Source organism: Polypterus senegalus, chromosome 6 (genome assembly GCF_016835505.1).
Source record: "Polypterus senegalus isolate Bchr_013 chromosome 6, ASM1683550v1, whole genome shotgun sequence".
In the NCBI taxonomy this organism is placed as follows: Eukaryota; Metazoa; Chordata; class Cladistia; order Polypteriformes; family Polypteridae; genus Polypterus; species Polypterus senegalus.
In genome coordinates this window covers 55,204,316-55,218,089 of record NC_053159.1, presented here as the reverse complement: position 1 = coordinate 55,218,089, position 13,774 = coordinate 55,204,316, and the positions used below count along the sequence as shown (strand labels likewise).

Below are 13,774 nucleotides of genomic sequence, written 5' to 3'. Positions count from 1 at the left end.
GATACTATATATAATTATATAAGCCAGAAACCTGTTTCTAGAAAAATTACCAATTACAGCATACAGGTATCGTTTTTGTCTTCATAATTAAGAAGGCTAAATTCATCCAGGACTACCCTTTACCCAATCCCAAACCCCTACTTAAATGTGATGGACCCTTGCCATTGCATGAGGAAGAATTATAGCAACCTAAAAATGATGATCAGAACAACACATTTTAATTTACATTGTATTTACTGACATTGCTTCTCTATTGAGGTGCATAGCTTTCTATTTAACTTAATTATGTATGCACAGAGTAGTCAAGAATACAGTGGCAATAATTACAAGTTTAGCATTGTTTTTTTCTTAAAGAAAAAGGTTTAAGAATTTTGTTCCATATACAATTTTGGTTTTTGTGATATTTTTTAAATTTGTGTTCAGCAATACTACAGCATGCATTTCTAAGAGTAAACCCTCCCTTGGCTAACAGTATATATATATATATATATATATATATATATATATATATATATATATATATATATATGCATGTGTGTGTATGTTTATATATATATATATATATATATATATATATATATATATATATATATATATATATATATATATATAGAGAGAGAGACATATAAATTCACACACACACACACACACACACATACATACATATACACACACACATATATATACACACACACATATATATATATATATATATATATATATATATATATATATATATATATATATATATATATACGTGTATTTTTTTAGCCTAAAAAGTTCAAGTCCATTATTTGCAAACATTAATTTTTACAACATTTCTTACACAGGGAATAAGTCTGACTGCAATACTTAAAAGTGGTAACTGTAAAAGAATAAAACGAGACTGGGGGGACAGATTTTTTTATGAAAAAAGAAAAAATCTAAATCAAAACAACAGCCAAAAATTATTTGTAATTTATACTTCTCCACCACATCCAAATGTAATAACCTTCCAAAAAAATATAAAAATAACAGTACATAAGTTCAGGAGTTTGCCCAATTATTATACATTAACCAAAAATAAAACTGATGAAATATGAAACTTAGTAAATGTATTTAAAACAATCACTGATCAAACTTAAACAGTATGTGCTTGGCTTGGTAACAGTTTCAGAAATTTCTATAGGTACAAGACTTCTTTGCATGAAAAAAGAATTTAAAACAGAAAGTAAATGACTACATATACCGCATCAGCCAACCCTGAATCACATCTATAACTCTGTCTTGATGAAACATATAAAATGGCGAGTGTTTTAAGTTTTACTTAAATACAACTACAAAGAGGACTCTAAATTTTAGACCAAGAAAAATTTTTATATTTAATAAGCCAACAGGTTCACTAACATAATTTGATTTGGAACTAGCAAAAGTTAGGTAACTCCATGATGACTTTTCATGTTTTAAGTATTGTACAATGGATGATAGTGTTTGTTTCTTGAGACTAAAAAAAATGGAAAATGGTCCCAAATTAATGCACTGAATGTTTTGTTAAATAGCACAGAAAATCTTTTATCAGGTCATAAATAATTGTGCTCTTTTATTCTGTATACAGAGAGAAAAAGACTTATTGAAGTTTTTCTGGGTCCAAGTCAGTACGACAGTATTGGATATGCAATGATTTCCTTTACTTTGGAATCGTCTTCCAGTTATTTTGGAGTCCAAACATCACCTATAAAGATTAAAACAATTATAAGAAAGATATTCAAGGGCAAAACTTTCAGATGAAAAAGACTGCTTCTACTTATGTAAAAGTATTGTTAAAATGTATTTATTTTGACATTGGTTAGATTAAACAATAACTATTTGACTTGGCTTACAAATTTAACACATTTTCTTCAGTCAAATATTGATGTCACCAAAAAAGTTTTTAACACATGTTCAACCATGAAATACATGAATTCCATTTAAAATGGTTTAAAATTACACAGAAAACAAGTGTTAACATTTCTTAAAAACCCATACTTATCAAATAAAAGAAAACTTTGAAAACAAATGTTTTTCACTGTGAAAACTGTTTACCAGAAGGCTTTAGTTCCATATCTTTAGGAAGCTGTCCCATGACCCTGTTGCAACAGCCATACCATCATCAGTTACACCCAAGCAGCTCACTCTGTTATCATGGCCAGCAAGTACACCTAGAGACAGGGGGAAGTAAATACAAGATAAAAATTAAGAAAATTTGAGTAGGTTTTACACTTTTACAGAGGATGGGCTAATGTATTATTACTATGGAGGGGTGGGGAACCTAACCAGGGTAACAAACAATGGCCATGATGAATTCCACTCATGAAAGGTTCTGAAAAATAAAACATTATACAAATTCAAATATTCCCCACTTTGACATCTCAGTTTTAAATTCTAGTAATTTACAATTGGATTTATAGTTTCACTCAAACTTAGTACTAAAATTGCATCAAAAAATACATCCCAGCTTTTTACAGTTAACTTGTCTTTTTCTATATTTGGTTGTTTTACATTTTTAACAAAAACAAAATCACTAAAAATAAGGAAAAAAAAATACTTATTCAAAGACAACCACAACCCAACTTAAATTTAATTTTAGAAATATCAAATTAAAGCTATTTGTTTTAGCTTACTTGACATAATACTTGAGTGTGACTGTGGATCAAAATTCTATGCAATTACGGTTAAACCCAAGCCAGGCTTGGGGCAACATACACTGAGAGATATATATATATATATATATATATATATATATATATATAAAATTCCAACCCAATTAGCTCTTAGGACAGTATTCTGCTTCCATCTAGTGGATGAAAAACATGCTGCAAAAAATATTAATATTTTTTTATGTGTTCTACCACATCATGGTAACTCATCAAGATTCGTGACTGGGGTGGAGCCTTCAAAGAAAAATACAAATGGCAAATGGAAAGCTGTAGAGGTTGTTTTAGAACAAACTGAAACTGTACTATTGCTTGAACTGAATGATAGAGATGAAAATGTGAATTATTCATTAGACATTGACAAGGAATGTAAAACTGATGCAAGATACAGTATTGTACAACCAAACTGTCATGATATGCCCTGAGACTTTGGTTTCATGTGGTGCAACAGTAGCTGTGTGATCAAGTGCAAGGACAAGGAAGACGTTAGCCCTCTAAGCACTGTTCACAATGCAGCAACTGTCAATGTTTGCATCAGGGGATACACTAAGCCTTGCGCAGTGGCAGTCTATAATTACACAAGGGGCATATCAATCGTGTAGGTCAGGCACTTACATTTCATCCACTCGTGTGCAAAAAGAAAAAAAAACAAATAAAAAAAAAAAAGGATCAAAGAAACATGCTTCTGTTGACCCAGCTGCCTTAGTGACTGTCTCAAAACACATCCCTCAAAGCATGAGTGCTAAATCTACTCAGTACAGCAGTGGACACTAGACATACCTTGCTGTATTTATGCTGAAGTTTTGATATTTATATATTTGTTATACAAAATCTTTTTTTGTTGAAAAAAATGTCAGATTTTTAAATCGTTTTTTCCTGGGGTAAACATAACGCTAAGGATGCTACTTGAGATACCAATATAAATTTGTTACATAAATTACACATAGTGATAAAACAACCATTTCAATTGATAAGGCCATGCCAAATGGATTACCTTTTCATCCATTAAAGACCTTTAAAATAGGTGATAATTGAGGTCCGTAATAATAATGACAACCACAAATGAAATTTATAAGCAACCTGAACATTGGTAAAAACATAAAATTTGCAAATAAGAAGAGACATTATCAATTTTGATAATAAATCTTTATGTATAAAATTTTTTCATCATCTCCACTTCAATTAAATGACTATGTCATTTGTTCAAGATTCCTAAAAAGCCTTACTAGTGCACATGTCTTCTCCTTAGCTGTCAACACTGCCCATGGGTACTAATTTAGATCTATAATTTAAAGAATTCTCCTGGATCAATTTTACCAATGTTTTAAAGAATCTTTAAGACCTGGATTTGGTCCCCATGAGGCCCTTAACAAATATGTACATGTTGGTTTATATTTCCATTATATTTTGTTCAAGTCAAGACAACAGATGAACTGTATTCAGGACAAATCATAGAATGTCTTCTTCCCAGTTATATCTCACTTTTAAAACAGCTGTTCCAACAAAGAAAGCAAGACATGCTGGAGGCTCAATTACTTAACCTGAGAAAGGAGTTTATAGCTTGGGAAAGGAAGACATAGTGCCACCTCAGAGAACAAAGTTTTATTGTTTGGGAAAACAGACCGTGAATTTATTCATCATATTGACAGCCAGCTAATCAGAATTTCTAACAAACACATCTTGCAAAACCCTCCGTAGAATTTTAGAATAAATATGCCTCGTCTGAGGCGTGAAAATGTAAGTGAGTAATAAAGTAAGGAAGTGAGTAAGGAGGGAGGAAGAAGATGGGACGGAGACGTCAGAGGAGGACAGAGCGACGTGAAGCTGTTTCCATCTGATCTTCAGAAAAGCATCATGAGCAACTACGAGTGCTAGATCACAAGCCGTCTGCGATATTCATCCTTGTCATCTTTACTTTTTCTAAAGACTATATATATCCAGACTTTTCTATCAGTCCTATTTCTATTATTCTTTGTTCCAGTGGTATTATAAATAAATACCATGCTGCTTTTACCTTTCTATGTGTTGTCTTAATGTCTATAGATTGACTGAAGTAATAAGTTAGATTTCTTTGAGCACCTGGTGCAGCCCGGGGTTTCCCATTACCACTGTGCTGCAAGGTTTATTAAGGCTGAGAGTGAGAGCTCCACTAAATAGTAGGGAATAGTATGTAAAGTAAGGCACTCTTGGCTGATAAATGGCCTATAGTCAAGGAGGCTAAGCCTTTGTATGTTTACATGTATTTTTGTAAACCAAAAGTAATATTTAGGTATGAGATATCATTAAAACATTGTGTTGTTCGTGCCAATAATAAGTAAGTCTTTTGAAGTGCTGAGAGAGTGACAGGCCTGTTGTGATTAGGGTCTGTGTGTATGTAAGTCTCATTAAGTCCTAGGAGAGTGACAAGTTGTGTTATTCATAAGGCACTTGTGTGGTTTGAAGTGCTAGTGATAAACCAGCTGTGTGTTTGTCATTCATAGGGCACTGCTGAATTTCTGTGTGTTTGCGTAAAGCTATGTAAGTGTATGTTAATCTTAAAGTGCAACAGTAGACCAATCCAGTAACAAACTTGACGAGTACACTAACCCTTAAAGAAAACAGGTAAAGGGTAAGTAGAGGGAAATACTACAATAATACAATGTTATTATTTCGAATACATACAGTTAATGTGTGTTCCATGTCCACAACGATCTGTGTAAAGGTAGAATGACAGGAAATGTGAGACAAGAAATGATGAACGCAAACCTAAAACAAACTTTTTACATGTTATATTAATAATGATGTGAAGTGTATAATGTGTGAAGACCTTAGTCTAAATATTAAAAACACGTGCGCTTTTATTTAAAAATATAACCAAAGAAAAAAAAAATCACTCAATTTACATGTTGCTGTCAATGAGTTAAAAACCCAAGCTCAAATGTCAATCGAAAGAAAGTTAAAAACGTATTCTTGGATGATGCAGAGGTAAGAACTGCTGCCTTATAACCAATAGGTTGTAGGTTAGAGTCTCGGTGCTCCACATTTTGTGATGTGAGCTGCTATTATTACTATAATATAATAAAAACATACATTTGATTGTAGTCTTAATAACCTTTTTACAAGTTTTCAATGTTTATTCTATATTAAGTGATAAGACTGCTCATAATTAATAGAAGAATCAAGATGGGCCCTGCAAGAATGGGAATCAGAATAGTTTATTGAACTCCAATTAACATTATTATTAGTGATGATTTTATGGATTACACTGTTTGATAAGTGAGTCAACTAGATCTATAGCAACTTAATTAGATCATGCATCTCTCTCTGTCTTTCTTAGTTATGGGAAATTGTACCTCTGATTTTCACTAATTTCACCACATTCACAGTGCAGAAACTTCATGAATTCATTTCATTACAACAAACAGAACAATGGAGCAAATAATACCCAAAACAGCACCAAGAGAGAATAAACTCTTAGACACCCGACATCAGATAAGCCAGTGACTACAGGTCCACCTGCCCCTCACTCTTCACCAAATAAAATAGTAAACAGCAAAAAGACTTATAGAACACCTAAACATATAAACATTAACACATAAAAACATATTAAAGGAAACTTCTGACATGTAGTTAGTTACGATGGAGGTCATAAAAGAAAAGTAGTAGTGTGGTGAAAGGTGTTGATGGCTTTAAGTGGCTTGTTTTGGGTCATCAAGAAGTTTGAGATGGCTTAAAATGATCGAAGGAGGAAGAGAGGATGTAGGCATGCAGCAGTTTTTTGGGGGGGAGTTACGTCAGGGAGAGCATCCGGTGTAAAATTTTGCCAAATCAATATGCGGACAACAATGCAAATTTCCTTACCGGATCGGTCGAGACCCGGGTTAACAACGACCGCCACCAGTACTATTAGCCAACAGGGTGCTGGTGCAAATTGGGCCACTGTTGGCCAAAGAAGAGGGGGGAGATTTGTCCGGAGGCAGGAGGAGAGGAGAAAAGTAAAGGGAGTGGAACTGAGGGTAGGAACTTTGAATGTTGGCAGTATGAGTGGTAAGGGGAGAGAGTTAGCAGATATGATGGAGAGGAGGAAGGTTGCTATATTGTGCATGCAAGACACTAAATGGAAGAGGAGTAAGGCCAGGTGGATTGGAGGTGGATTCAAATTGTTCTATCATGGTGTAGATGGGAGGAGAAATGGGATAGGAGTTAATCTGAAGGAACAGTAAGTCAAGAGTGTTTTGGAGGTGAAAAGAGTGTCAGGCAGAATAATGAGTATAAAGCTGGAAACTGGAGGTGTGATGATGAATGTTGTGCAATAGGTGAGAAAGAAGATTTTTGGAGTGAGTTGGATTAAGTGATGAACAGTGTACCCAAGGGGCAGAAAGTGGTGATTGGAGTATATTCCAATGGGCATGTTGGTGAAGGGAACAGTGGAGACGAGGAGGTGATGGGTAGGTATGGTTTCAAGGAGAGGAATGAAGAAGGTCAGTGGATAGTGGATTTTGCCCAAAGGATGGACATGGCTGTGGTGAATACGTATTTTAAGAAAAGGGAGGAACATAGGGTTACGTACAAGAGTGGAGGAAGATGCACACAGGTAGATTACATCCTATGCAGAAGAGTTGATCTGAAGGAGATTGAAGACTGCAGTGAAGTGGTGGTAAGGGAAAGTGTAGTTAAGCAGCATAGGATGGTGGTCTGTAGGATAACATTGGAGAAGAAAGTGAGGGCAGAGCCAAGGATCAAATGGTGAAAGTTGAAAAAGGAAGACTGCAAGGTTGAGTTTAGGGAGGAGGTGAGACAGGCACTGGGTTGCAGTGAAGACTTACCAGACAGCTGGGAAACTACAGCAGATGTAGTAAGGGTAACAGCAAGAAGGGTGATTGGGGTGACATCTGGAAAGATGAAGGAGGAAAAGGAAACCTGGTGGTGGAATGATACAGAGGAAGAGGATGGCAAAGAAGAAGTGGGACAGTCCAAGAGATGCAGAAAGTAGACAAGAGTACAAGGAGATAAGGCGCAAGGTTAAGATATAGGTGGCGTAGGTTAAGAAAAGGTGTATGATGAGTTGTATGAGAGACTAGACACTAAAAAAGGGACAAAGGGACCTGTACCGATTGGCTAGACAGAGGGAATGAGCTGGGAAAGATGTGCAGCTGATTAGGGTGATAAAGGATAAAGATGGAAACGTACTCACAAGTGAGGAGAGTGTGTTGAGCAGTTGGAAAGAGTACTTTGAGAGGCTGATGAATGAAGAGAACGAGAGAGAGAAGAGGTTGAATGATGTGGAGATAGTGAATCAGAAAGTGCAACGTATTAGCAAGGAGGAAGTAAGGACAGCTTATGAAGAGGATAAAAAATGGAAAGGCCGTTGGTCCAGATGACATACCTATGGAAACATGGAGGTGTTAGGAGAGATGGCAGTGGAGTTTTTAAACAGATTGTTTAATGGAATTTTGGAAAGTGAGAGGATGCCTGAGGAGCGGAGGAGGAGTGTACTGGTGCCGATATTTAAGAATAAGGGGAATGTGCAGGACTGCAGTAACTACAAGGGAATAAAACTGATGAGCCACAGCATGAAGTTATGGGAAAGAGTAGTGGAAACTAGGTTAAGAAGTGTGGTGATGATTAGTGAGCAGCAGTATGGTTTCATGCCAAGAAAGAGCACTACAGATGCAATATTTGCTCTGAGGATGTTTATGGAGAAGTTTATAGAAGGCCAGAAGGAGTTGCATTGCGTCTTTGTGGACCTGGAGAAAGCATATGACAAGGTGCTTGGAGAGGAGCTGTGGTATTGTATGGGGAAGTCGAGAGTGGCAGAGAAGTATGTAAGAGTTGTACAGGATATGTACGAGGGAAGTGTGACAGTGGTGAGGTCTGCGGTAGGAGCGACGGATGCATTCAATGTGGAGGTGGGATTACATCAGGGATCAGCTCCGAGCCCTTTCTTATTTGCAATGGTGATGTACAGGTTGACAGACGAGATTAGACAGGAGTCCCCGTGAACTGTGATGTTTACTTATGACATTGTGATCTGTAGTGATAGTAGTGAGCAGGTTGAGGAGACCCAGGAGAGGTGGAGATATGCTCTAGAAAGGAGAGGAATGAAGGTCAGTAGGAACAAGACAGAATACGTGTGTGTAAATGACAGAGAGTTCAGTGGAATTGTGAGGATGCAGGGAGTAGAGCTGGCGAAGGTGAATGAGTTTAAATACTTGGGATCAATAGTATAGAGTAATGGGGATTGTGGAAGAGAGGTGAAAAAGAGAGTGCAGGCAGGGTGGAATGGGTGGAGAAGAGTGTCAGGAGTAATTTGTGACAGATGGTTATCAGCAAGAGTGAAAGGGAAGGTCTACAGGACAGTAGTGAGACCAGCTATGTTATATGGGTTGGGGTGGCACTGACCAGAAAGCAGGAGACAGAGCTGGAGGTAGCAGAGTTAAAGATGCTAAGATTTGCACTGGGTGTGACAAGCATGGATAGGATTAGAAATGAGTACATTAGAGGGTCAGCTCAAGTTGGACGGTTGGGAGACAAAGTCAGAGAGGCGAGATTGCATTGGTTTGGACATGTGCAGAGGAGAGATGCTGGGTATATTGGGAGAAGGATGCTAAGCATAGAGCTGCCAGGGAAGAGGAAAAGAGGAAGGCCTAAGCAGAGGTTTATGTATGTGGTGATAGAGGACATACAGGTGATGGGCGTAACAGAACAAGATGCAGAGGACAGAAAGATATAGAAGATGATCCGCTGTGGCAACCCCTAACGGGAGCAGCCAAAAGAAGAAGAAGAAATATGTTAAGTCCTAAATAAAGCAAGGGTTGAAATATGTATGGGTGCATCTGTACACCTTGTATTGTGGATTGCACAGCCTACACCTCATGACTTTGGTAGCTGAACAAACGCCTGCAAAGAATCCAATGTGCTGACCGGCATAACAAAATCAAGAATTCCTTTTTGCCTTTTATTTAAAACAGACTGGTGGTTATTGTAGTGAAGGCATTTTATTATTAGCAGTCTTGGTCAGGAGGTCTTGACGGGAGAGTAAACCATGTGACACACTGCAACGGACAGGTTCAACCGTTTTAACAAAGTGATTAAAATGGACCACAGCTTAAAAATTTGAACACACCACAGATTTTTGTTTTTCAGTTTCTGTCTTCCATTACAATTAGTCTTCTCATCTTGTTGGCCCAGATAATTTTTCAGATTACTCAGGTTATGTGAAACTTTTATCATCGCTCTCATTACCACCAGATCTCAATGAAGTAGGACCAAGTCCTTCTTAAAACTCTGTTGGGTAATATTATAGCAAGCAGCTTGATAACTGCTGGATTATAAATGAATCTGGCAGCTAAGGAGGCAAACTTGGCAGCAGGTGTCCTATGGGTGAGGTGTAAATGGAGATCTAGTCGGCTCAGATTTCGAGGAGTAATAATATGTAGCACTTGTTTTTTCAATAAAGTATGAAATAAATTCATAACTTGGGAATTATTCCAACAGGTCATTGGAATGTTAACACTAACAAAGAGGTTGTGGAATCTCTGGAGACAGTAATACCACACAGAATAGCAACATATGGGAAAATTTCTGATGTCTGGCAACGTTTACTTTGAAGCCAATGACATGCCCAATAGCAGCAAAAAAAAAATAAATAAATAAATTAATATTTCTAAGTGCATGTGGGGGTAAAGTGCACACACTTTTAAGAGGTATACTGTATGTGAGCTCTCCAAACCACCCAAGCTCAATTTTGTTCAAATTGTCAATTTACTTACAGATCATTTTGCCCACAAGCCCAGCACAACTGTTTAAAGATAGAAATCTCACTCCAAAATAAGTAAATCAGGCTAATCTGTGTCGGATTTTGTGGCCAAGCTAAAATTGTGATTTTGGTGGAAACCTAGAAGACATGATAAAAGACAGACTGGTATGCGGCATAAATGATGATCGAATACAGTGTTGGTTACTTGCAGAAATGGAACTTCCATTGAAAAAGGTTTTTGAGATTACACTGGCTATGGAAATGGCAGATAGAGATGTAGTGGAGTTACAATAGCAACAAGTAGACTTTAAAGTCCATAAACCGCATGCATGTCAGGCTAAGAAGAAGGAAGGATACCATTTCCTTTTCTTGTTACAGAGGCAAGAAAAATAGTGTTTTGTGCAGTTTCATAACAGCAGTATGCCTTTTGTGTTACCAGAGCGGGCACTTAGGAAGAAAACGTTTAACCACAGCACAACACTCAAACAAGAAAATTGGATGGCAAAAAAGAATACCACAAATTTTCTGTAAGATGAAAAGGAAGAAAGTGAAGATGGAAAGGCATTCACACTGTGTCAACAAACAACAAAGTTTTACCATGCAAATTCACAACAGAAAGAAATTGACAAAACATTTAGATGGAAATTGACACAGGTGCATCCTCCACCTGAGTGAAGAGACTTGCAAAAGACTGGACCCTGTTGACCTGCAGAAAGCTAGGGTGTCGTTATGGACATATGCTGAAGATATTGCTCCGGTGTTAGCCAGACTATGAGCTCAAGTTAGATTCAAACAGCAGCAGAATGAATTGCTTCTGTTGATTGTGAAAGATTAAACTGAAATGGGGTGAAATATAAAGAGCAGATACTAATCCTGACACACTGAAGTCAGTGTTAGGAAGACACAGAGGGGTATTCAAAGAAGGACTAGGAACTCTGGTGGAGACAAAGATGTATGTGCATGGAGAGAAAGATTTAGCCTAGAATTTTTAAAGCTTGTCCATTGCCATACAGTTTGAAAGATAAAGTGGAAAAACACTTATAAAGGCTTCAGAGTGAATGCATTATAGAACCCATATAAGTTTTCAAAGTGGGCCATGTCTATAGTGCCTGTAGTAAAAATTACAACACTCTAGACGAGAACAGGCCATTCAGCCCAACAAAGCTTGCCAGTCCTATCCACTTATTTCTTCCAAGAAAACATCAGTCAAGTTTTTAAAGTCCCTAACGTCTTACTGTCTACCACGCTACTTGGTAGCTTATTCCAAGTGTCTATCGTTCTTTGTGTAAAGAAAAACTTCCTAATGTTTATGCGAAATTTACCTTTAACAAGTTTCCAATTGTGTCTCTGTGTTCTTGATGAACTCATTTTAAAATACAAGTCTCGATCCACTGTACTAATTTCCTTCATAATTTTAAACACTTCAATCATGTCACCTCTTAATCTTCTTTTGCTTAAACTGTAAAGGCTCAGCTCTTTTAATCTTTCCTCATAATTCAACCCCTGTAGACCTGGAATCAGCCTAGTCTCTCTTCTCTGGACCTTTTCTAGTGCTGCTATGTCCTTTTTGTAGCCTGGAGACCAAAACTGCACACAGTACTCAAGATGAGGCCTCACCAGTGCATTATAAAGGTTGAGCATAACCTCCTTGGACTTGTACTCCACAGATCGTATATAACCTAACATTCTGTTAGCCTTCTTAATGGCTTCTGAACACTGTTTGAAGTTGATAGTTTAGAGTCCTCTATCACTCCTAAATCCTTCTCATAAGGTGCACTCTCGATTTTACGACCGCCCATTATGTATTCAAACCTAACAATTTTACTTCTTATGTGTAATACTTTACATTTACTGACATTAAATTTCATCTGCCACAAATCTGCCCAAGCCTGTATGCTATCCAAGTCCTTCTGTAATGATATAACGGATTCCAAATTATCTGCTAATCCACCTATCTTGGTATCATCTGCAAACTTAACCAGCTTGTTACTTATATTCCTATCTAAATCATTTATATATATTAAAAATAGCAGCGGCCCTAGCACTGACCCCTGTGGAACACCACTCTTAACATCGGCCAGTTCTGATGAGGTTCCTCGCACCATCACCCTCTGCTTCCTGTGTCTGAGCCAATTCTGCACCCATCTAAAAACATCACCCTGAACTCCCACTTCTTTTAACTTGATGCCCAACCTCTCATGTGGCACCTTATCAAATGCTTTCTGAAAGTCCAGATAAATAATATCATAAGCTCCACTTTGATCGTATCCTTTGTTGCCTCCTCATAGAATTCCAACATGTTAGTAAAACACGACCTCCCTCTTCTGAACCCATGCTGACTGTTCAGAATAACTCCTGTCCTTGCCATGTGTTGCTCAATCTTATCCATAATTCCTTCCATTAATTTTCCTGTGATGCTTGTTAAGCTTACTGGCCTATAGTTGCTTGGATCTGCCCTGTCACCCTTTTTATATAATGGGATGATATTTGCCATTTTCCAGTCCTTTGGAATCTCTCCAGTGCACAGTGACTTCCTAAAAATATGTGTCAAGGGTTTATATATGTACTCACTAGCCTCCTTAAGAACACGAGGATAAATATTATCTGGGCCTGGTGATTTGTTTGATTTCATCTTATTTAATCTGAGCAGCACTTCTCCCTCTACAATTTCCAAATCCTCAGTACCTCCTTAGTAGTTGCGTTTACCTCTGGCAGGTTATCCACTTGCTCACTTGTAAACACCTCAGAAAAATGTAAGTTTAGGGCATCTGCTATTTCATTGTCTGTATCTTTTAATTCCCTTTACTATTCCTGATGAACTTGACCTCCTCCTTAACTGTTCTTTTACTACTAAAATACTGAAAGAATCTCTTGGGGTCTTCTTTCCTTATCTGCTATATTCCTCTCCAACTGTCTTTTAGCCTCTCTGATATCCTTCTTAATGGTTGCCCTCAGTTCTCATACGCTCTTTTGCAGTCATTAGTCTTATATGCCTTATACAGCAGTTTTTCCTTTGCAACTTCTTTTTAAATCTTTATTAATCCATCGTGGAGTTTTTTTTAGTTTCCTATTACTTCCAAATTTAGGTATGTATCTGTCCTGCATTACATGTAAAACATTTTTAAAACTGTTCCACTGCTCCTCGACTGTCTCCACATTTAAAAGCTTATCCCAGTCTATCCTACTTAGACTTTGTCACATCTGCTCAAAATTAGCCCTACTAAAGTTCAACTTAACAATTTTAGTCTTTGCATCTGTACTCTTACAAAATACTGAGAATTGTATTACATTATGGTCACTTGACCCTAGTGGTTCAATCACCTCTACACCCTCAATTCTATCCTGATTATTACAGAATACTAAA

At 37.0% G+C, this 13,774-nt stretch overlaps 1 protein-coding gene across 1 annotated transcript in view; it reads right to left on the bottom strand.

Annotated features, from left to right (window-relative positions):
- Positions 1-762: 762 nt before the first annotated feature.
- Positions 763-13,774, bottom strand: part of gnb1a (guanine nucleotide binding protein (G protein), beta polypeptide 1a) — a 231,592-nt gene continuing 218,580 nt past the window's right edge. Inside the window, exons 10-11 of the mRNA XM_039756024.1 lie at positions 2,062-2,177; positions 763-1,711 (exon numbers count right to left, since the gene is read on the bottom strand). Of these exons, the coding sequence (XP_039611958.1) occupies positions 2,071-2,177 (107 nt within the window). The 3' untranslated portion in view covers positions 763-1,711; positions 2,062-2,070. The remainder of the gene's footprint in view (positions 1,712-2,061; positions 2,178-13,774) is intronic.